This window comes from Trypanosoma equiperdum (assembly GCF_001457755.1).
Source record: "Trypanosoma equiperdum strain OVI genome assembly, contig: ctg_304, whole genome shotgun sequence".
In the NCBI taxonomy this organism is placed as follows: Eukaryota; Euglenozoa; class Kinetoplastea; order Trypanosomatida; family Trypanosomatidae; genus Trypanosoma; species Trypanosoma equiperdum.
The window spans coordinates 17,612-37,045 of record NW_027124204.1 but is presented as its reverse complement, the minus strand read 5'-3'; the positions used below and the strand labels follow the sequence as shown (position 1 = coordinate 37,045).

The 19,434-nt window shown below is 48.8% G+C and overlaps 7 protein-coding genes across 7 annotated transcripts; all 7 read left to right on the top strand.

The window, feature by feature from the left end:
• Window positions 1-1,227: 1,227 nt before the first annotated feature.
• Window positions 1,228-3,633, top strand: TEOVI_000114800 (sodium/hydrogen exchanger, putative; the record flags this gene model as incomplete). The annotated part of the gene is made up of 1 exon (XM_067224431.1): window positions 1,228-3,633. One exon carries the CDS (start codon window positions 1,228-1,230, stop codon window positions 3,631-3,633), a length of 2,406 nt encoding a protein of 801 aa, XP_067080532.1.
• A 1,575-nt stretch (window positions 3,634-5,208) lies between these two features.
• On the top strand, window positions 5,209-5,949 carry TEOVI_000114700 (protein kinase, putative; the record flags this gene model as incomplete). Its single annotated transcript, XM_067224430.1, has 1 exon — window positions 5,209-5,949. One exon carries the CDS (start codon window positions 5,209-5,211, stop codon window positions 5,947-5,949), a length of 741 nt encoding a protein of 246 aa, XP_067080531.1.
• Window positions 5,950-6,401: 452 nt separating this feature from the next.
• Window positions 6,402-9,248, top strand: TEOVI_000114600 (leucine-rich repeat protein (LRRP), putative; the record flags this gene model as incomplete). The annotated part of the gene is made up of 1 exon (XM_067224429.1): window positions 6,402-9,248. One exon carries the CDS (start codon window positions 6,402-6,404, stop codon window positions 9,246-9,248), a length of 2,847 nt encoding a protein of 948 aa, XP_067080530.1.
• Window positions 9,249-9,831: 583 nt separating this feature from the next.
• TEOVI_000114500 (Ribosomal protein L23, putative) lies at window positions 9,832-10,572 on the top strand (the record flags this gene model as incomplete). Its single annotated transcript, XM_067224428.1, has 1 exon — window positions 9,832-10,572. One exon carries the CDS (start codon window positions 9,832-9,834, stop codon window positions 10,570-10,572), a length of 741 nt encoding a protein of 246 aa, XP_067080529.1.
• Window positions 10,573-11,615: 1,043 nt separating this feature from the next.
• Window positions 11,616-12,149, top strand: TEOVI_000114400 (cyclophilin type peptidyl-prolyl cis-trans isomerase; the record flags this gene model as incomplete). The annotated part of the gene is made up of 1 exon (XM_067224427.1): window positions 11,616-12,149. One exon carries the CDS (start codon window positions 11,616-11,618, stop codon window positions 12,147-12,149), a length of 534 nt encoding a protein of 177 aa, XP_067080528.1.
• A 1,033-nt stretch (window positions 12,150-13,182) lies between these two features.
• TEOVI_000114300 (uncharacterized protein) lies at window positions 13,183-16,851 on the top strand (the record flags this gene model as incomplete). The annotated part of the gene is made up of 1 exon (XM_067224426.1): window positions 13,183-16,851. The coding sequence occupies one exon, from the start codon at window positions 13,183-13,185 to the stop codon at window positions 16,849-16,851; it is 3,669 nt and encodes a 1,222-aa protein (XP_067080527.1).
• Window positions 16,852-17,674: 823 nt separating this feature from the next.
• Window positions 17,675-18,916, top strand: TEOVI_000114200 (isocitrate dehydrogenase [NADP], mitochondrial precursor, putative; the record flags this gene model as incomplete). The annotated part of the gene is made up of 1 exon (XM_067224425.1): window positions 17,675-18,916. The coding sequence occupies one exon, from the start codon at window positions 17,675-17,677 to the stop codon at window positions 18,914-18,916; it is 1,242 nt and encodes a 413-aa protein (XP_067080526.1).
• Between the last annotated feature and the right edge of the window lie 518 nt (window positions 18,917-19,434).

The following is a 19,434-nucleotide window of genomic DNA, read 5'->3' as shown; positions in this document are numbered from 1 at the left end:
ACCTGAACAAAAGAGGCATAAAAAACACGCTTTGGATGGCAATACCGGCTCTGCAAGGCCCGCCGTATGTTGTGATGAACTCCGCGTGCTGTATTTCCCAACGCTGCGAGCTCGCATGTGCACATTTTCTCCCGTTCACCGTTTAGCGTTTTCGGTTTCTTTCAACTGTGGAAACTTGTCGTAAGTGTTGCAGTGGTTCCGCGAAGTTTGACGGTGAGCTATACGCAGATATGCGCAGTATGTTGCATGACGGCGCGCCTGGCTGAGAATCACCCTCTCGTGGGTGTTTTCTTGGCTATACGATCCCTAACCCTACTAGCTTTCACGTAGTGCTGTTGGTGTGCAATACACCAGCTGCAGCCCAGTCCGGTGCCTCTTGCGGCTGATGCTACGCAGAAAAGTGTATATGCTCCTCCTCTTCACGTCATCATTGTTCCTGCACTGCGACGGCGGAACCAGTTCTGTTGCTTTCCTCTCTAGCCGGTTTGTTTATTTGACAATCTTGTTAGACAGTTGAGGCGCCGATTTCACGAAAATGAGGCGGTGGTTTGTGTGCTGGCTGAGTACAACGGGGGAGGGTGATGGTACAGTTCCTGCGGTTGGCATTTCGGCGCCACACTTTCTCTTCCGTTCCTTCTTCAAACATTGCTTCCGGCGTCGCTTTTCTTCATCCTTGGCGGTGAATGGTGCACCATGTCTTCTTTCGAGCTGTACCCCCCCCCGCATTCAGCAACTCTTCTTTCCTCTTCTTTTCCCGGCCACATTGCTACAGCCACCTTAGGAGGGGGGAGACGGATGTTGCGTTGCGGTGGGGAATTGTCGAACTGATGACAGAGTGGAACTTGTTTGAAACGTGTTGTGGGGGTGGAAAGCTGTTGGATTCTTGCAGAACGTGTTGCTTTCTTCCGATCTGAGGTAGTACCTGTTATCACCTTTCCGAAGTGGATTCCCCTTCTCTTCCTGTTGCTTCAGCTTACATCATTTATTCCCTTCATTGTCTTGTTCCCTTGACGAAAGTGTGTCCAGACGAAATTCGTTTTAGCTTTTTTCTTGTGGAAGGAAGAGGTAAAGGTAGATATCGGGGAAGACACCCTGACGCATTACCGCGCGTAGCCGTTTCCCCTAAATTACAAGCTGCACTTCTCTCTTCATTGTGACTTGACAGTAGAAATGTGAGTGTACGTGTTCGACAGATGTATTCAGTGGGATCGCATTTACCACTCCTTTATGGTTGATTACATATCCCTGTGTGTGCTTTTTGCGTCACCTCTTTCTTTCCCTCTTTCAAATTTGTTTTTGTTCATTTTCGCGTTCTACAGTAGGGAATTATCGTCGTGGAAGCGTCGAAGGGTAATGGCAAAACATCCCGGTGAGGGGGAGGGCGAACAGCAAAGGCTGTCAATGGGGGCAAAGCGGAGCACTCATGCCCAGTCGCCGTCACAGCCACCGGACGCGACGGCGGCACCAATCGAAATTCTGGATGCGTCGAAGCCCTTACCCGGCGATAGCAGTGACTGCAGACCTGGAAGTTCTGAGACCATTATAGTTTTCCCACCTCCAAGTATTTTTAAGCGTGTGGGCAGCACGCAACGCCCATTGCGGGGCGACACAAAACCTCATGCCTCTGGGACTGCTGTGTCTTTCGACGAAAAGACCACCTCCCGGGAACCCATAAGCCACCAAACAAAAGTCAATCCTCCTCCATCCATAAATGTGCACCGTGTGCCCACCGGTGGGCAACCAGTACCGGCTGGCCCAAGGCAAGTGAATGAGGTGCCACCGAAAATGGATGATGACGCGGCGGACACCGCGTCGACGCCTGAACCTGACGACGAACATCTAAGAAGTCTTACAGTGGACGTGATGTCTCCCATAATTTCGGAGGAGGGAGAAGCTAAGGGCACTGTCACCTGTCCGGTGGACGCTATTTGTGAGCAAGTTGACAATTTGTCCTCAGACGGTGACAAAGCTGATATAGCATTTGTATTGTATTCTCAGTACCTTAAAGATTATGAACGAAAGCCATCGTTTACCGCAGATACATGGGATGAAATCAAGTACGTGGGCGATAGCGGAAGGCGGTTTGGTGTCCTGTACGATGAGGAGCGGGGCGCTGTTCAACTTATTTTATTCGGGAAATGTTATCGAATCTTCATCCTCTCTTTCCTGTTGAGGTTTATATGTCTAATACTTTTCTGGGCGGTTATGTACATGTTGGCGTCTCGTAGCAAATTTTCGCCTGGTGGCTTGTACTTTGACACGTTATGCACTATTTTATTTGCCGGTGTGGTTGGTTCGATCATATCTAGAGTGACGCGTGTCCCCTCAGTTGCTTGCGCAGTCCTAGCGGCTGCTTTATACAACAACATTCCTCCCACAGGCAGCCTTACGGCAGGCACATCTTTGGATATGAGGGGCGTAATTAGTTTGTTTGGGCTCACCGTCGGTATGATTAGGGGCGGGTTGGCATTAAATCTCAGGGCTTTAAAAGCCAACTTTTTCCGGTATTTGTGCTTCAGCGTTGTGCCAATGGTGGCCGAGGCTTTTGCGCACGGTTTTCTCGCAAAGATCCTGTTTCGTTACCCGACTACTACTTGGGCGTTGTTGCACGGGTTTATTGTCACGGCTAATGCTCCAGGTATCATTATACCCGCCTTGATTGAACTTCAAAGAAAGGGATATGGTACCCGAGGCGGTCCCGGTGTGATGATACTCATCTCTGTTTCTGTTGAGGCCACCTTCTGTGTTTGGACCATCCAGCTGTTGTTGGCAATCCAGTTCAACACCATGGGTCTTCTTCTTGCGGGGTTGCTTGGACCTATACAGATAATAGTGGGACTTGTGGTTGGGGTTGGGCTGGGGTACGCATTTTACTTCGTTGTATTTGATATTCTGTATAAGGAGGGACAGCGTGTGCCGCTCCGGGAGTCAACCATCCTTTACGCAACGCAGCGTCACCTGTCACACGTTAGACTCACATCATGCTTCATTGTCATGCTCGTTTCCATGGTTTGCACTTCCGTTGGCCGCATGGTGTCTTGTATTGGTGGGGCTGCTGTGATTATTGTAACAATGCTGGCCTTGTTTAGTCATTGGTGCGACGTCGCTAGCAAAATGGAGCACCTTACCGCTAAGGGTGACGTATTGGTATTCTTCCGTGTGCTGTGGGATTACGTTGCCATGCCTGCTCTGTTTGCAATGGCCGGTGCCAGTGTTAATTTCTCAGAGGTTTTCAGTGGGGATTTCTTTGCTCCTGGAATTGCGTGTGTGCTTGCTGGGCTCGTGGTGCGCTGCCTCTCTTCAATGATCACACCGCTGCTTCTTCGCATGCCCTTCACATGGCGGGAGCTCGTTTTCTGTGGCATTGGATCCCTTGGTAAGGGGCCCATGCAGGCAGCTTTTGGCGCGGTCCCACTCATGTTTTTGCAAACTATGGGCGCAAATAGCGGGAACAGCACTGGCACAGCAGATGATTTCTCAGCCGATGATGATATTAAACACGCCCAAACTCTCAAAAATAGTGCCGTGCTTTCGATGCTTGTGGCTTGCCCTCTCTGCTCTATCCTGCTGGGGGTACTGGCTCAGAAGCTGTTGCGGCGTGACGCCCCCAGTGTTCCAGCTGCTGCAAAGTAAAGGGCAGCGGAAATAAATTTGCAAGCAAACGCAAAGAAGGTTATTTTTGACTTTGGATGGCTGAGGCTGTTTGGGGAGGTCGGCGTGCGAATGCGGAGGAGCGAAAACTCGTGACTCCGCGGCAGCCGGCATGTATGAATACCGATTTGCAGGCTTGCAGACACGCGTATGCAATAGCTCGCGGATCTCATCAGTATGTGTGTGTACGAACAGGGCTTAACGGTTGGACTTGTCATACATAATAATCTGTCTTTCTCTTTGCTATCCATAAATTTGGATATGCTTGTGGTTTATTAACACCGTGAGGAATGAGGAAGATGCGGCTACACTTTGGTGAATGGGGAAGAGGTTCCCATCTCCTTCTCCTCCTTTTTCTTTTCTCCCTTCTCCCCCTCCCAACTTCCAACTCCGGATGGGCAGTGCCTTCATAAAGGCACACGTGTACGTATGTACGAGGTTCCCCCTCCCCTGTGAGGAGCAACGTCACTTGGGCTTAAACGATGTATGCCCATGTGATGTGGTACTTATATATATATATATATATATATATATATATGATGGCGTGTTTTCCTTTTCACTCAGCTCTTGTTGGTGTTGTTATTATTATTACTAATATTAATATTTTTGTAAAACTAATTACTCAGTTTCACTTGTTAATGAGGACGGTGTGGTTTCGTAATAATACTTGTAATGTTTCGCTCCGACATCGATGGGACGAACTTTACGTGTCTGTGTGCACAAATACATGTATAAATAAGAAGTTGTAGTAATATATATATATATATGTGGATGGAGCGGGCATTGCCGCCTTGCGGGAGGTAATGAGCAGAAACGTGAAGGGGGTGCATGTGCCATTTAACATTAGAGGTGTTTATGTTTTTTTTTTTAGTAGAGAGGAATCAATCCCCAAGGGGATATGGTATGCTGAAAGGGTTTAAAGGAAGATATTTAACTAATATATATATATATGATCATAAGAGTATGTACGTGTGCCTAAATGGAGGGGATGTATAGCATCGATAATACGCGTTTACATTTGTGCTAAGGGGGAAGGGGGCGAAAAGGCGGGAATGATACCATAAAAATTACGGACCGGTGCGTGTTCGGTTTCTCGGGTTCATCGGCTTCCTTCTAGGAAAATGATTGAAAACAGACGAATTCGGCTTGTGCGTGTCGTGCCTACAGCCATTTTGTGCCGTCGCTGTTTTTCGCCTTTTTTTTTTGTGCCATACCGCTTCTACTCCGGTCTGCCTTCGTTTTTTTGTCGAAAATAAGTAGTATTTTAGCGGATTTGATTATTATTTTTGCTGCTTTCTTTTTTTTTTCCACTTCAACATATGGCGTCCCTTATGCCCGTTATTAATATTATTTCCCTTTTTTTTTCAGCACTATTACTTCTTACGGCTGTCACCATGTGGTTTGATGATCGCTGTGGTACGTTTCAATCGCATTGGGTCTCAGCTTTCCTTTTCTTCCATTTTTATTTACTTCTCTTCCCCGCCTTCTCACCTTCCTCTCAAATAGTTTTGGCTTTGGTGTTGAAGTGGGGAGTCACGGGTAAGCCGGTGGTGGTTGATGAATACGCACGCGGCCGCTGTTACGGTTGGGTCGGTGCTGTTTCAATGCGCCGAGTCACGTGTGTATGAATGCGATTTCTACAGTCACCCTGCCGTATGCAAATATCGGCTTCCAAAGCCTTACAGGCACCCTACATTGGATAAAAGGCTTCGTGAGCAGCGCTCTGTGCGTGAGGCAAGGGCATTGGTGAGATGTCAAAAGCAAGGGATCGCGGTGCCAGCGGTGTATGCCATCGACCGTGAGAGTTGCGCCATCGTAATGGAACGAATTATTGGGATGAGTGTACGGGACGTGCTTAATGAGGCGCAGCGGCCGTTGGAGGGCGCAGTGTCACCGGTGGCCGCCCGCCTGTTGGAAGGGATGGGTGAAGTGGTGGGGCTTCTGCACAATGCTCATATAATCCACGGGGATCTTACAACCTCAAACTTCATGTACCGAACAGCAACTGTGGCGGAGGGGAAGGCTGATAGTGCAGCATGTGGAGCCGCTCCACGTGATCGTCTCGTCGTGTTGGACTTTGGTTTAGTGATGGACAAAAATAGTGCGGAAGAGCGTGCAGTCGACTTGTATGTTCTTGAGCGGGCCATTAAATCGTCGCACCCGTCGCTCGAAGGCGTGGCTTCAGCGTTTATCTTAAACGGCTACCGTCGTACTGCAGATCCACATCAAGTGGAAGCGACTATCACACGTCTTGGGGCTGTGCGGGCGCGTGGTCGCAAGCGTAGTATGGTGGGATAGGCAATAATAGCATTTACTTGTCGTTGGCGGTGACACTCCCCTTTTTTCTCTTCACTATTTTTGCGTTTCGTTTTTCCCACTTGGTTTACTTGTCAGGACCGATGGTGCCGTATGGGTCGCCCTTTTTACTTGGGCGGCGTTCGCATCGATGTGTGCTTCCGTATTTGCACGATGTTGAAGGGACGTGTCCGTTTCATATCTCTGCTTAATATTTGATTTACCTCTTCGACGCGGTTCCGCAGGCGGCACTACGCTCTACTTCCTGAGCTTGTTGATTATCTTCTTTTTTTACCCTTCGTAAACTTGGTGTAGGCGCTGCGGCACCCCGCAACCGCAGTTAACATTGGATTCGAAGACGTCCCAAATACAATAGGGAGGCTTGGCAGAAAAGAAGAAAAGGGAGTTAAGGAGGATAGGCTTCTTCACTTCGATATAGAACACCATAGAAGCAAATGCACGCTGGCACTCCAACGACGCGAGCCGCAACCCCCGTGCATTCGAAACATCAGCCACTGTTGATGCCAGCTAGAAAGAGAGCCTTGTCGCCCATACCTCAAAGGCTGCAGCAACGCCCCTCATTCGGTGTCGCCTCACCGAAACGAAACATGTTGTTTCAACGAGTTAAAGCACAAGATGAGGCGAGCGTATCGCTTCCTGATGAAACTATTCGAGAGCTTCGCAATACCCGAAGCCTATTTCTATGCTGCCGGAACCTTTTATCGTTCGGTCACATACAGTATCTGGAGCACATGACAAACCTTTCCTCACTGAATGTTCACATGAATGCCATCTCACGTTTGGAGTGTCTGTTTAATCTGCGAAACCTCGCTGAGCTCGACGTTAGTGCGAATGAATTGCGTGACGTTGATGAAGGTGCGTTTGTGGGCCTTTGTAAACTCAGGCGTCTCAATCTTTCCAGCAACTTTCTCACTTCGCTGAGCGGTTTCAAGCACCTTCCCGCCCTAGAATGGTTGTCCGTCAGCTTCAATGAATTGGAAGATCTTGGAGAAGTGCAGCAGCTTCCGTGCCCACAGAAGTTAGTCTACCTCGACGTCTGCGGGAACAAAATCCCCTCCGTTGCCAACCTAGTGAAACCACTGGGAAAGTGTTGCGACCTGGCGGAACTCCGTGTAGAGGTTCCACGAGCCGCTCTTCTTCTTCCCACGACGCCACCCCAACTGCAGCTACGGGAGAATCCATTCTGTGCAACTGAGTCAAATTATGTGGAGCGCATTCTTGCAAAATTCAAGAGACTGAAAGTACTAAACGGCGTGCCATGCGGCTGTGATCTCACTGGGGATTTGCATGTATCATCCTATAGCGCTGCTGCGAGTGAAGGACCGTTAACCAAAGACAATGGAATTAGTGTACGCGAGTGCAAGTTACACCCAATAACCGCTGCAGATTCTCGCGATACAGCGTCGAGGGGTGAGTTGCGCGATGCAGGACACTGTCGGAAGGAGGTGGTAGGGGCTGCAGATACCAGCGGTGTTGCTGGTAACGAAGTGAGAAACAGCAACGACTGCGATGGTTCTGGAAGTTTTCTCAACGTCGTAGAGATTACCTCTTCATCAGAGGGCCTAACCTCCCCGGTGTGTGTCTCTCGGGGTGTTACCACCGACTTGTCGGTGCCCCCCCATAGGGTTATGCACCTTTCAAGTACGGATGACGTTGCCGCGCAAAAGGTTCTGGAAGATGATAACGCACACCTCAAGTTGAGTCTTAGGAGGTTGCAGGAACAATTGTCATTGCGCGTGGCACTTGAGGAGGATCTGCGTCGTAGTCTCGAGGAGGCTCGTCGCAACCATGCGTCCCTAGTTGAATCTTCCGAAGTTGAGTCCAAGCGGTTCGGTCGGCAAATCGATGCACTGAAGGATGAATTGTCGCGGCGTGCTCAAGAATCCGGTGTGCTGGAGCGGCAGCACCGTGCCAACCTTGAGAAGCAAATGAAGAACCACAAAGCCGCTATGCGGGAGTTACGCCAACGAGAAGCTGTTCGGGCTGCCCAAGATCTGGAGGAAAAGCTTTCGCAGGTCCACAAAGAGGCTGATAAGCGGTCGGCTGAATTACAGGAGAGAGTTGATAGCACTCTCAAACAGAATGAGTGGCTGCAAAAAATGAACGTGCAGATCGAGGAGCGTGTGAAACAGCTTCAGGCCGAGTTTCTGTTGTGTGAGCAATCTGCCAAGCTTTGCGAAAAGCGTTACCTACTAATGTTGGAAGAATGTTCCTCTCGTCATGCGGTTGAAGTGGCTGCGCTTAACGCACTTGTGTCTAGTGGTGCGGCATACCTGCATCTGTGGCAACACCACGGGCGAATGCTGTTGGTGTCCCACAGCAACAACCAGCAGGAGTGGAAAGAATATACGAGTAAGCTGAAGAAGCACTACGAAGGGATAGTCACGCAGCTTCATGCCGCGCAGGCCGCACGAGGCACACGTTTCGACGTTGCTTGTGACCCTATCGTAGTCAGCAACGAGAACCTTCGCATGGACGAAGAAGTGCCCAAGCTACAGGAGGCCCTGTCCCTTGCACGTGAATCTGAACAATTGGTGTCCCGTGAGAATGTACGGTTGCTTTCGTGTGTGGCGGCGATGGAAAAAGAGTTGGCTGATTCGGTAAAGTTGCTGCAGGAGCATCAAGCGGCTGCCCGTTCCGCGCAAGATGAGTTTACCCGGGAGCGTGATAACCTTCTTCGCACACTACACAATCTACGGGACACAATTCGTAAGAAAGATACAGCATACGACGAGCTGGAAGCTGAAGCGGAAGCCAAGATCGATGAAAAGAGGGCCATCATCGCCAAACTGGAGGCTCGGCTTGAAGAAGCCAGGGAGTCGGCGGAATGTCAGCGGGAGGAGGCGGCGAAACTTCTTCGTGTGGAGGAGGAGCTGCGGCGTGTCAAAGCTGAGTTCAGTGCAATCGAAAAGGATGCTTCACTACAAACTACTACCCAGCAGCCTCAGCTCAAGGAGTTGATGGATGCGCTCGACGACAGCAAGCGGAAACTGGCCACTTTGACTGCTCGTGAACATCAACAGTCTGTGAAGCTCGCGCGTGCAGCGGAAGCCCTAATGCTCGTTCGTGGGCAACTCGTACGGTTGGATGAGGTAAACACTTCTTTAACCAATGAACTTAGTGAACGTGAGGCTGCTTTGCGCGCAGCAACAACTGAAAATAGACACCTTCAACAGCAGTTGCAAGAGATACAGGAGACTGAGCGAGCCCGGCACCGAGCAGCTTTGCAAACCCTATCCCAATTGATGGTGGGGGGTATTGAAGGTGCAACAAGGGCCTAGTCGTCATCTTTTTTTTTTTTTTTTGGGAGGGGAGCACGGCACGCTTGAACATGAATTACCTCTAGTGCGTTGCGGGACAAGTGGGCGCGCTTATGAGAATCGCATTCCTCCATCCGGCCATATAAGCGCCCTAACGCAACCGTAACCAACGACAAACGGGTATGTTGGGGAACTGTTTTCACGAGGCGACCGGCTACATGGTTCTGCGGTAATGGAGTTTGGGGGGAGGGGATTGCACATTGTATGTTGAAGTAGCTTTTCTTTTGGGCCCTGTTGCAGACAGCGCCAGAAAAGTGAAGGGATGGGCATGTTTTTTGCAGGATTATTTTACAAAACAAAGAGAGACAGGAAGTGGTGTGCGAAGGTTAGCGTCAATTGGGTAAGTTTCCTGTATTTGCTTTCCATTGTTATTGTAACTCAGCACCCTTTGAATTTTTTTTGTTTTAGTCTTTGTGGTCTGCAGGTTCAAGGAGCGAAGGAAGGAAGGAAGGAAGTTCGCTGTGAGGAGTTGGTAACCCTATAGGCCAACCACGAGGGAAAGAAGGGGAAGGAATTGTTAAGTGTGTGGCTTTGTAGGGGGTAGATGGTGGTTAGTCTGAGGAGGTTTCACTCATATGCCAATAGCAGTAGGGGCGGTGCCACCACGTGCTTGATTACGGGAGGGGGGAAGGGGCATTTTGCTCTAACTGTGTCAACCCGTGGTCGCTTTTATCGTCCGTTGGTGGACGACGGAATTAATTTGTGGCGTCGGCGCATGGGTCGAATCCACAAGGGTTGGAGGACATGGGAATACCAGCACACACGACCTGATCCACGGCCTTTCCCAGATCCACCGGTGAATGATTACTTTGGTCGGAGCCGCATTTGGAACCCGATTGCATGCAAGTTAGGCTACGTAAGGAAGAAGGCTGATGAATGGGGTTGGCCCAACAAGCCACCGCCGCCGACTGGGTTGAGGCACTCGCAAGAGTTTTTCCCTTTCTTTTTTGAGAGGTATTTTCCGGATGCGGAGGTCCGTTTGTTGCTTGATAGTGTCCTAAACAACGAAACAAAGCGGCCTGTTTTTCAGATTCCGTGCAGCATGTCCAAGGTAGAACTTGTCAACTACCTCAAAAACATTTACGGTATAGACAACGTTGTTCGCGTAGAGGTGCGGAATCGACGTGGTCGCCGATACAAGAACGAAGTGGGTGAGATCAAGATGATGGACGACTACAAAGTCGCCGTCGTGGAGCTTGACACACCGGTTTCTGTTGAGCTGAAGCAAATAAAGGGAACGGAGGACACGTCCGATAATAGGCCCCAGGAACGAATCACTCAATGAGGGGGGTTTCTGGAGGCAGCGTGAAGTGAGAAGGAAGGGAGGGAGCTGGGGTAGCTGACGTTTATTTATTGGTTGCACGTGAGTTTGATGCCAAGCAGCGTGCATCTTTTTTTTTCTTTCTTGTATTAGTTGCGAGCAGAAGGAGTGGGCCGCGACAGCACTAACCCATTTGGTTCAACTCCTTGTTTTTCAAATACTGCAGTCATTTCCATTTTTTCTCTTGTCGCACGTCGATGGGATCACATTTCAATCGGCACTACTATTCACCCGTCCCACAATGTTCTTTTGGTAGTGTTTCGCAACCATATATGCGGGTTGTAACTCTAAGTTGGTGAGGTCTTGCAGAGGGATGTGGAGTACTGCTATTGATAAAGGTTACGGGGTGTGGCGAATAACAAGGCTTACTGATATGATATTTTCTCTTCGTACTTCGGGTCCTCCGTCGGGTGTGTCCGTGTGACAGGAACCCATATGCGTCGCGTGTCGTATTTTTCTTCTGCATCCTTTGTTGTCGATGGGCGTCAACTCGTGGAGGAGCGGCTGCACCAGGATCGTTGCTAATTTAGTTGGATGTGGAGGTAACCGGTGGAAATTTGGTGCAATTGTGTTCCTGGTGGCGAGTGCGCTGTTGAACTGAATTGCGGTCACGACATTAGGGGATTGTGATCCCAAGCAAGGTTGGTACGTTTCCACCTTTCTTGTTTACGTACTTCCCCCGTTTCTCTTTTGGACGTTACGTTTTTTTTTTTCGACTGACCGATGTTACTTTGTTTTATGCCAAGCTACACGTATGGGGGACTTCTTTTTTCCCCTGTATTGTGCTCTACTGCGCGTGCAGCTAGCATGTGTCACCCGTATGTCTGCACCTCTTTGCACTACGCCACTGCTCTTTTACTTACCTTGCCGTCACTCAACTCTTCTTTACCCCCTTTTTTTTTCTTTATTGCTTTCCTTCCTTCGCTGCGCCTGCGCACTTCTTCTTGTGTTTCATATTTACGGAAGTTGTCGTTGAAACCACCTATACCTATACTATTTCGCATAAGATGTCATACAGGCCCCACCACGCAACTGTACCCACCAATCCCAAGGTGTACTTTGATGTGAGCATTGCAGGTCAGGCAGCCGGCCGCATCACCTTTGAGCTCTTCGCTGACGCCGTACCAAAGACGGCGGAGAACTTCCGTGCGTTATGCACTGGTGAGAAGGGCTTCGGGTACGCCGGCAGCGGCTTTCATCGCATCATTCCGCAATTCATGTGCCAAGGTGGTGACTTCACTCGCCACAATGGCACAGGCGGCAAGTCCATCTATGGTGAAAAGTTCCCCGATGAAAGCTTCGCCGGAAAGGCGGGTAAACACTTCGGCGCTGGCACGCTTTCCATGGCCAACGCTGGCCCCAACACGAACGGTTCCCAGTTCTTCATTTGCACGGCTCCCACTCAGTGGCTTGACGGCAAACACGTCGTCTTCGGTCAGGTGCTTGAAGGCATGGACGTCGTCAAGGCAATGGAAGCTGTCGGCTCGCAAGGGGGAAGCACAAGCAAGCCCGTCAAGATTGACTCGTGCGGCCAACTATAAGAAGAGCACGTAGAGGCGTGCACATGCAACATGAAATTACGCTCCGATCCCACTGCTTCCCCCCCCTCCCCGTACTGATACACGCACAGACGAACACCGACTAATTTTTTTTTTCCCTCAAGAAGTGCAAGTTGAAAAGGGGAAAAGCAAGCAGTAAAAGGGACAAAGGAGATTATTAAAAGCAGAGGAGCAAATAAAAAAAAAAGAAATGAATAAGCAAAAGAAAATGTCTGGCTTCCAAATGAAAAAGGAAAGAAGAAAACATATGGATCGTCATATTCTTTGAGGACGGTTTGCTGGAGAAAAGAAGAAATAAATGACAATTTCTTATGGTTAAAGAAAAAGAAGAAGAAAGAAACAGAAGATAGAGAATTGTCATAAATAAGTGAAAGATGGGAGGGGACAAAGTAATTAAGTGGGAGTCATACTGCGGGGAATACCACAAGGGGAAAAATGCTAGGGATGAAACGAAACAAAAAAAAATGTATGAGGGCAAACTCACCTTAACCCCTAAAGAAACTGATGCTAGTGTGCTATGTACTCCTTTCAACCTTATGTACCCCTTGTATTTGCGCTCTTCTCTATTATTTTCTTTTTTTTTTTACTTGTGTATTTTGTGTCACCTGCACCTTCTGCGTCACGCCATATGGACGTCGTTATACAGCTCCTTTGTGCGCTCGGCAGCTATCGGTTTTTGAACCGCAACGAGCAACCAAAAAATAGGACTAACAAGAATTTGTACAAGCACTGAAGGGCAAAGTGCTTAGGTTAGATTGAGTGCATACACTCATCCACCAAGGAGGGAGAAAATAATTAACAAAAGGTGAAGAAACGAAAAGGAGAGAAGGAGGGAAAGAAGAGCAGTTAGTGTGTTAAGTGAAGAAAACAGATTAAAGAGGAAAAATATTTTTGTTTTGTTTGATTTATTATCCGTTCGCTGCTACAGTGTACTTTATTATTATCATTATTATTTTTATTATTGGAAGTTGTTCAAACCTCAGAGGGTGTAACAACTTCACCGGGAACGGGCAATATGAAGAAACTCAGATCATTTCTTCCCTGGGTTTGTGGTGTCTCATGTGGTGCTGCGGTTCCCTGCCACTCGTCCCGATGCACGTCAACGCTCGCTAGCACCTCATGGCACGGCAGAGATTCGAATGCGCCTTCACACCGTCAACAAGCGTGCCTTTCATCAACTGAAAAGAGACTCCGACGCTCGGGCGAAAAGTTGGCGCGGCGTAGTACTTCCGCAGTGCTTATTAAAATAGCTGATCTCTCGTCAACGTTACCACCGCAGGGAATTCGGTGCTGCGAGGACTTGGAGGGGGCTCCGCTTAATACAGATGACCGGTTGCAGGTGTTGCTCAACACATGCATAAGTACCCCATCCGCTGAGTTGTATGAAGAATTAATAAGATCCAGTGCTGCACTCTACAGGAGCTCAGCCGCGCAGCACTGGGGTTTCTACGCCCGGGTGTTGGCAAACTATGGTGTGCAGTGCTTGGTAGATCAGAACACTGGGAAGGCAGTTGAGGTTCTCCGGAAAGCTATTGAAATAATTTCCTTCTTCGAGGCTGATACCGCTGTTCTACACCTCCGTGTCCTTCTGGCTAATGCTGCGGCGTGTGAGGGTCAGTACTTCGCTGCACTGTGTGAATACGAGTCGTGTCTTGCGGTGATGCGGGACTTTCCTGTGGAATCGTCACTGCGGCAACTCGTTTCTGGATCCGAGATGTATATGCCTCTTAGCCGAAGTTATATCAATGAAGACTACGATCGGTTTCTAGAGGATGAAGAGGTGGTCCTTCGTGCTTTGGGGCAGGGCCAAAAACAGGCGGATGCGTGTGTTGACAAAGCGGAGAAAGCCCGTGTCGCAATGACTATGGCTCGTTTGCAGCGAAGGCGAGGAGAGAAAGACGCAAGCCTGACGCTGTACACCTCGGCGCTTCGTATGTTGCTTGGTGCTCACAACCCAGATTTGGAGATCCAAGTACTGCATGATATTGGTCTTCTGTTGTGTTTTGAGGTGCTAGACGTCACGCAGGGTCTACCGTACTTGCAAGCTGCAGCTGAGATGGCGTGCGACAGAGCACGCGTGGAGCTAAACGGCCCCAACTCTGATCAGGACGAGAGCGGACCGAGTCACAGCAGCTACCCACTGGTGCGTACAAATATGGAGAAGGGGCTGCGCGCTCGCCGTGCTGTGTTAGCCCTAGTCGACACAGCTGTTTGTTATGCAGAAAATGATGAGGTGGGGAAGTCGCTAGGGTTCTTTGAGGAGGCAAAGTCACTGATGACGGAATGTGGAATGCAAGAACACTCCGCGTGGATTTGTATGAAGTACGCGGACGCACTTTCCAGCGCCTCGCTCCTTGATGCAGCTATACGCATCTACCTTGATGCCATGGACACAATTCGCCTTACGGAAATAAGTGGTGAGAAGATGCAGCTGGCATGTATGGGGATGGGAATGTATTTGACGCAGTCGGAAGTGGAAGGTCGTCTGGCACACTGTTTTCAAACCCGTGTAGGGGATTACCGGCGTGCTTGTGTGCATTACTGCCAAAGCATCCGACGGTGCGGGGTGGCGGTTCGCTGCCCATTCCAAGTTTCACAGGAAGGCAAAACACTGGCGGAGGAGGAAATAGATCCAGAAACCTTGTGCTGGATGCTTGAGAAGTATGCCGACTGCTGTGTGCGTGTCGGAAACGTTAAGATTGCTAAGGAGGTTTTAGAGCACCGCGTGCGTGTGGAGCAAGGTGTGGGGACACCATGTGCTGCAGCACTGTTGCATCTTGCCGAATTACACTCCAACGATAACGTTCCCAGAGCTATCGAGCTTTACACTCGCATTCTATCACTCCCCCAAGATGCAGTGGAACCGGATACACTGCTTCAGTCGGCGTACAATTTTATCGCAGTTTGCTACCAATCGAAGGACGAGGACTTTGAGGCGGGACTTTCTAACGTGCAGTGTTCCCAATCCTCTGGTCAGGGCGATATGGTCGATGAAAATACACCGACTTCCAGTGAGCTAGCGCCAGTGGATTACGAAAATTCCATTATTGCAACATTCAAGAAGTCGGCTAACGTTATATTAGCTAGTCACACCGTTAACAAGACGAAGCTGTGTACAAATCGCGATGACGAACTGAAGACTCTTATGGCTCTTAGTCGTGCTGGTTTCTTTTGTCAGCGTCGTGGCTATGAATCAGGTGCGGAGGAGCTGTATCGGCTTGCAGTAGACTACGCACGGCTGACTGACGTGAAATGCAAGGAATATTCCCGCGAACTTGCCGTTATGCTCGCAAACTACGCCACCGTTGTTGTGCACAAGGATACCGAGTTGGCCAAGAAACTGTATGAGGAAGCCGTAGCAACGTGCCCAACCGATGAGAACGTGTCGAATGCGGCTGCTTCCTTCTTTGTTCTGACGGCAAACTATGCGGAGGGTCGTGCGTGTATTGAGCGCCTTGTAGCAGCAACAACCACTAATGCTGTACTTCAGGGGTTATATGGGAAACTAGCATGGTTGGGTGTGGTTTGTTGGGATGAACTTTTGCATGAGGAGCGCCTTCTTTGCTTAAAACATATGCTCTTTGCGTTAGGAACAGAGTCTGATGCGGTCGTTGCAGTCACTGCCAAATCGCAACCAAACCCATTTGCGGGCCCTCTTCCGGAGGATTTTAAGCAGCGGCTGCTTCGTGGTGTTACGATATCGAATGATCAAGAGACGGTGAGTCTTGCTTGTTACATAGCGCAAACGAAACTGTTTCATGAGGGGAGGTTTATCAACTCATGTTATAAAGTGGCACTAAAGCGATTCCCTCAAGGTGCAACCATTCTGGTAAACTATGCGAAGTTCTGCGGTGATTACAATGCTGTAGTTCTCGCTCGCAAGTACTATGCTAAGGCTTTTGCTTTGTCACACACCGATCTGCGCATCACTGAATGCTACGCTCACTATCTAGCATTTTTGAACGGAGGGGAGCGTCAGAGAAGTGAGCACCGACAGGTTGTTTGTGGGGAAAGTTTAGTGCGTTTCCAGGTGGAGCGGAGCGCCCTTGTAACGTGCGCTATACAGCACGCCCAGTCGCTTACACTCTATGGTAATTATGTGGCAACGAGCATGCCGTCACCAAGTGTTCCAGTAGTTTCCTTTGAAGAAGCCCTGCGGCTGAATCCTGCCGACTCCCGCGCAACTTCCTTGTACTGTTCATTCTTATCCAACGTGTATGGTAGCGCGTTGGACATGAAGAAGAATCCTGAGGCGAAGGAGCAGCTTGCCCGGAAGGTGACAGACTGTTATCTCAGTTGCCTGAAACTGCAACCGCATTCCGTGGCCGTACTGACGGGGTTGGGGAGTATCTATATTGACCTTGGGGGGCGGTTCGAAGATGCGGTGAGGGTATTGGAAAGAGCACGACAGCTTAGCCCCAACAACCCGACAGTGCACCGTCTCCTTTGTACGGCTTTTCATGAGGAGTGGGTGAGGGAACAGCAGTCTGAAACAACGCTGACGAACAAACGTCTTCAGTGGTTACTTACCACTACACACAAGCTATATGAGGCTACCATTGCACTAGAGCCAACCAACAGTGTGGTATTGGCAAGGTATTGTCAATTTGCGCATCACGGTCTTCAGGATAATGCCCTGGCCACTCAGCTGATGCAGCGTTTGCGTGAGCTTTCAAGAGAGTAGATCGTCGACCCCTCCAATCTTTTTGTTTGTTGCTTGATCATGTTTCTCACAAGCCCATTTGTTTCTGTCGGTGAAGGAGTGCTCGAAGCGGATGAGGCTAACTTTCCCATTTTATGTTTGTTTTCTTCTTTTTTAAGTGTCTACTTGTTTTTGTAAGCTCCGAGCGACATTCTTAGAATCCGAAAGAAAAATGGCTGTCGAGGGACGACCTTTTTTTTTTTTTATGCGACGTGTATTATTTGTACCACAACAATACTTTTTTCTTTTTGAACACGACTTGTACCGTTCGAGGCCCTACCATACGTGTATATATGTATATATGTATACATCCATATACCTGTAGTGATGTACGGTCCTTCTTACTTTTCGTATGGTGAGGTGCGTTATATAAGGATATATTACGTGCCACCACCAGAAATTTCTTTATTTGTACCAACATTAATCACGATGATCATCATAACTATAATCATAAGCTACGGGCATGTGTGCCTGTTTATGTTCTGTGGTAGTGGTGGTTGTGGAAAGTGTGCGTCCATGCATTTCAGTGTGTCTTTTCCTGAAAGAGAGGACTGTTTGCACCATATTTTTTTTTCTGTCCTTGATCTCTCCGCCACTCATACTTGCCCTCTGCTCCAACTTTTTTCCACTTCTTTGCGGTATGCACTTCGTAACGTAGAAGAACCATTGTTTTTTTGTTTTTTGCAATCAATTTCATTTTAGTTTTTACGGGGGAAAAAGGGATTCTGCAAGGTTGTTTGGGACGAGTTATTAAGCGTGGTTTTGAACATTCGGACACGAGATTTCAACAACAAAAAAGGATAATATGAACAAGATTAGTGCTACCGGTGTTCTTGTGGAGCTGGACGGCGATGAGATGACCCGCGTGATTTGGAAGAAGATCAAAGAAACTCTCATCTTTCCGTTTGTTAATGTCCCTATCGAGTACTACGACTTGAGTATGGAGAATAGGGATAAGACGGAGGATCGTGTGACAGTTGAGGCGGCATATGCTATCAAAAAACATGGAGTTGGAGTAAAATGCGCAACCATTACGCCCGATGAAGCGCGAGTAAAGGAGTTCAACCTCAAGAAAATGTGGAGGAGTCCCAACGGGACAATCCGAACCATTTTGGGTGGCACAGTCTTTCGCGAGCCCATTATATGCAGTAATGTTCCCCGACTCGTCACAACATGGAAAAAGCCTGTCGTTATCGGGAGACACGCGTTCGGTGATCAATACAGCGCCACAGATGCCGTTGTTAAGGAGCCGGGAACATTTGAGATGCGTTTCATACCCGCCAACGGCGGGGAACCGAAGGTTTACAAGGTGTTTGATTACAAATCAGGAGGTGTTATGATGGGAATGTACAACACCGATGACAGCATACGGGATTTTGCCAGGAGCTGCTTTGAGTTTGCCCTCGCCAGGAAGTGGCCTCTGTATCTTTCCACGAAGAACACCATACTGAAGCATTACGATGGGCGTTTCAAGGACATTTTCGCGGAGATGTACAAGGCCTTGTACGAAACTAAGTTCAAAACTTGTGGCATTTTCTACGAACACCGCCTAATTGATGATATGGTTGCTCACTGTATGAGGAGTGAAGGCGGATACGTGTGGGCCTGCAAGAACTACGATGGCGATGTCCAGTCGGACAGTTTGGCTCAAGGATTCGGGTCCCTCGGGATGATGACTTCCATTCTCATGACGCCGGACGGAAAAACAGTTGAGGTTGAGGCTGCTCATGGCACCGTCACGCGGCATTATCGGGACTATCAAAAGGGTAAAGAAACGAGCACGAACCCCGTGGCTTCCATATTTGCATGGACTCGCGCCCTTGCACACCGGGCTCGCGTGGACAACAACAACACGCTCCTGGAGTTTACCCAGCGACTTGAGGATGTCATCATCGCCACTATTGAAGCGGGCGCCATGACGGAGGACCTCGCCATTTGTATAAAGGGTGAGAAGAATGTTGTTCGTGCGGACTACTTAAATACCGACGAGTTTATCGACGCGGTTTCGCAGAGGTTGAAAGTGGCAATGCAGAAAAGCAAAGTGTAGTCCGGGACCTGAGCGCAACCAGCTATTTGGTTCTCTGCGTCGTGAGTTATGGCACAACATCTGAGCAATTACAGAATGTGTCTTGGAAGTGCTTATGTTTCGACTGCACAGTTTGTTCGTGCTCGCAAGATCGTAATATGAACCTACGCAGGTTCCTTTCTTTCTTTGAGCATGGATATGTGCTCCCTCTTCAATGTGACTCCGTTGGCACCACATCATTTCTATTTATTTTGCATTTGCGCGGGACATAATGTGTCACTGCTGCATACGAAAGCACTGTTTGGTGGTGTAAGGGATTGGACCGATGATGGGGTGTTTTTTTGTTTGTGTCGAAGGGTATTGTAAGGGAGTTTTTTTTCTTTATTTGTTGATTTCTCTATTTTTTCCCCCTTCCTTCTATTATCTACAGTTGTTAACTAGTTTGTTTTCTCTTTAATATTTTATGTTTGTTCTCGAAGCAAATGTGGTAGATTTCCATAGGGGCAGCATCGCCGGTTGTTATATATTTCCCTTTTGTC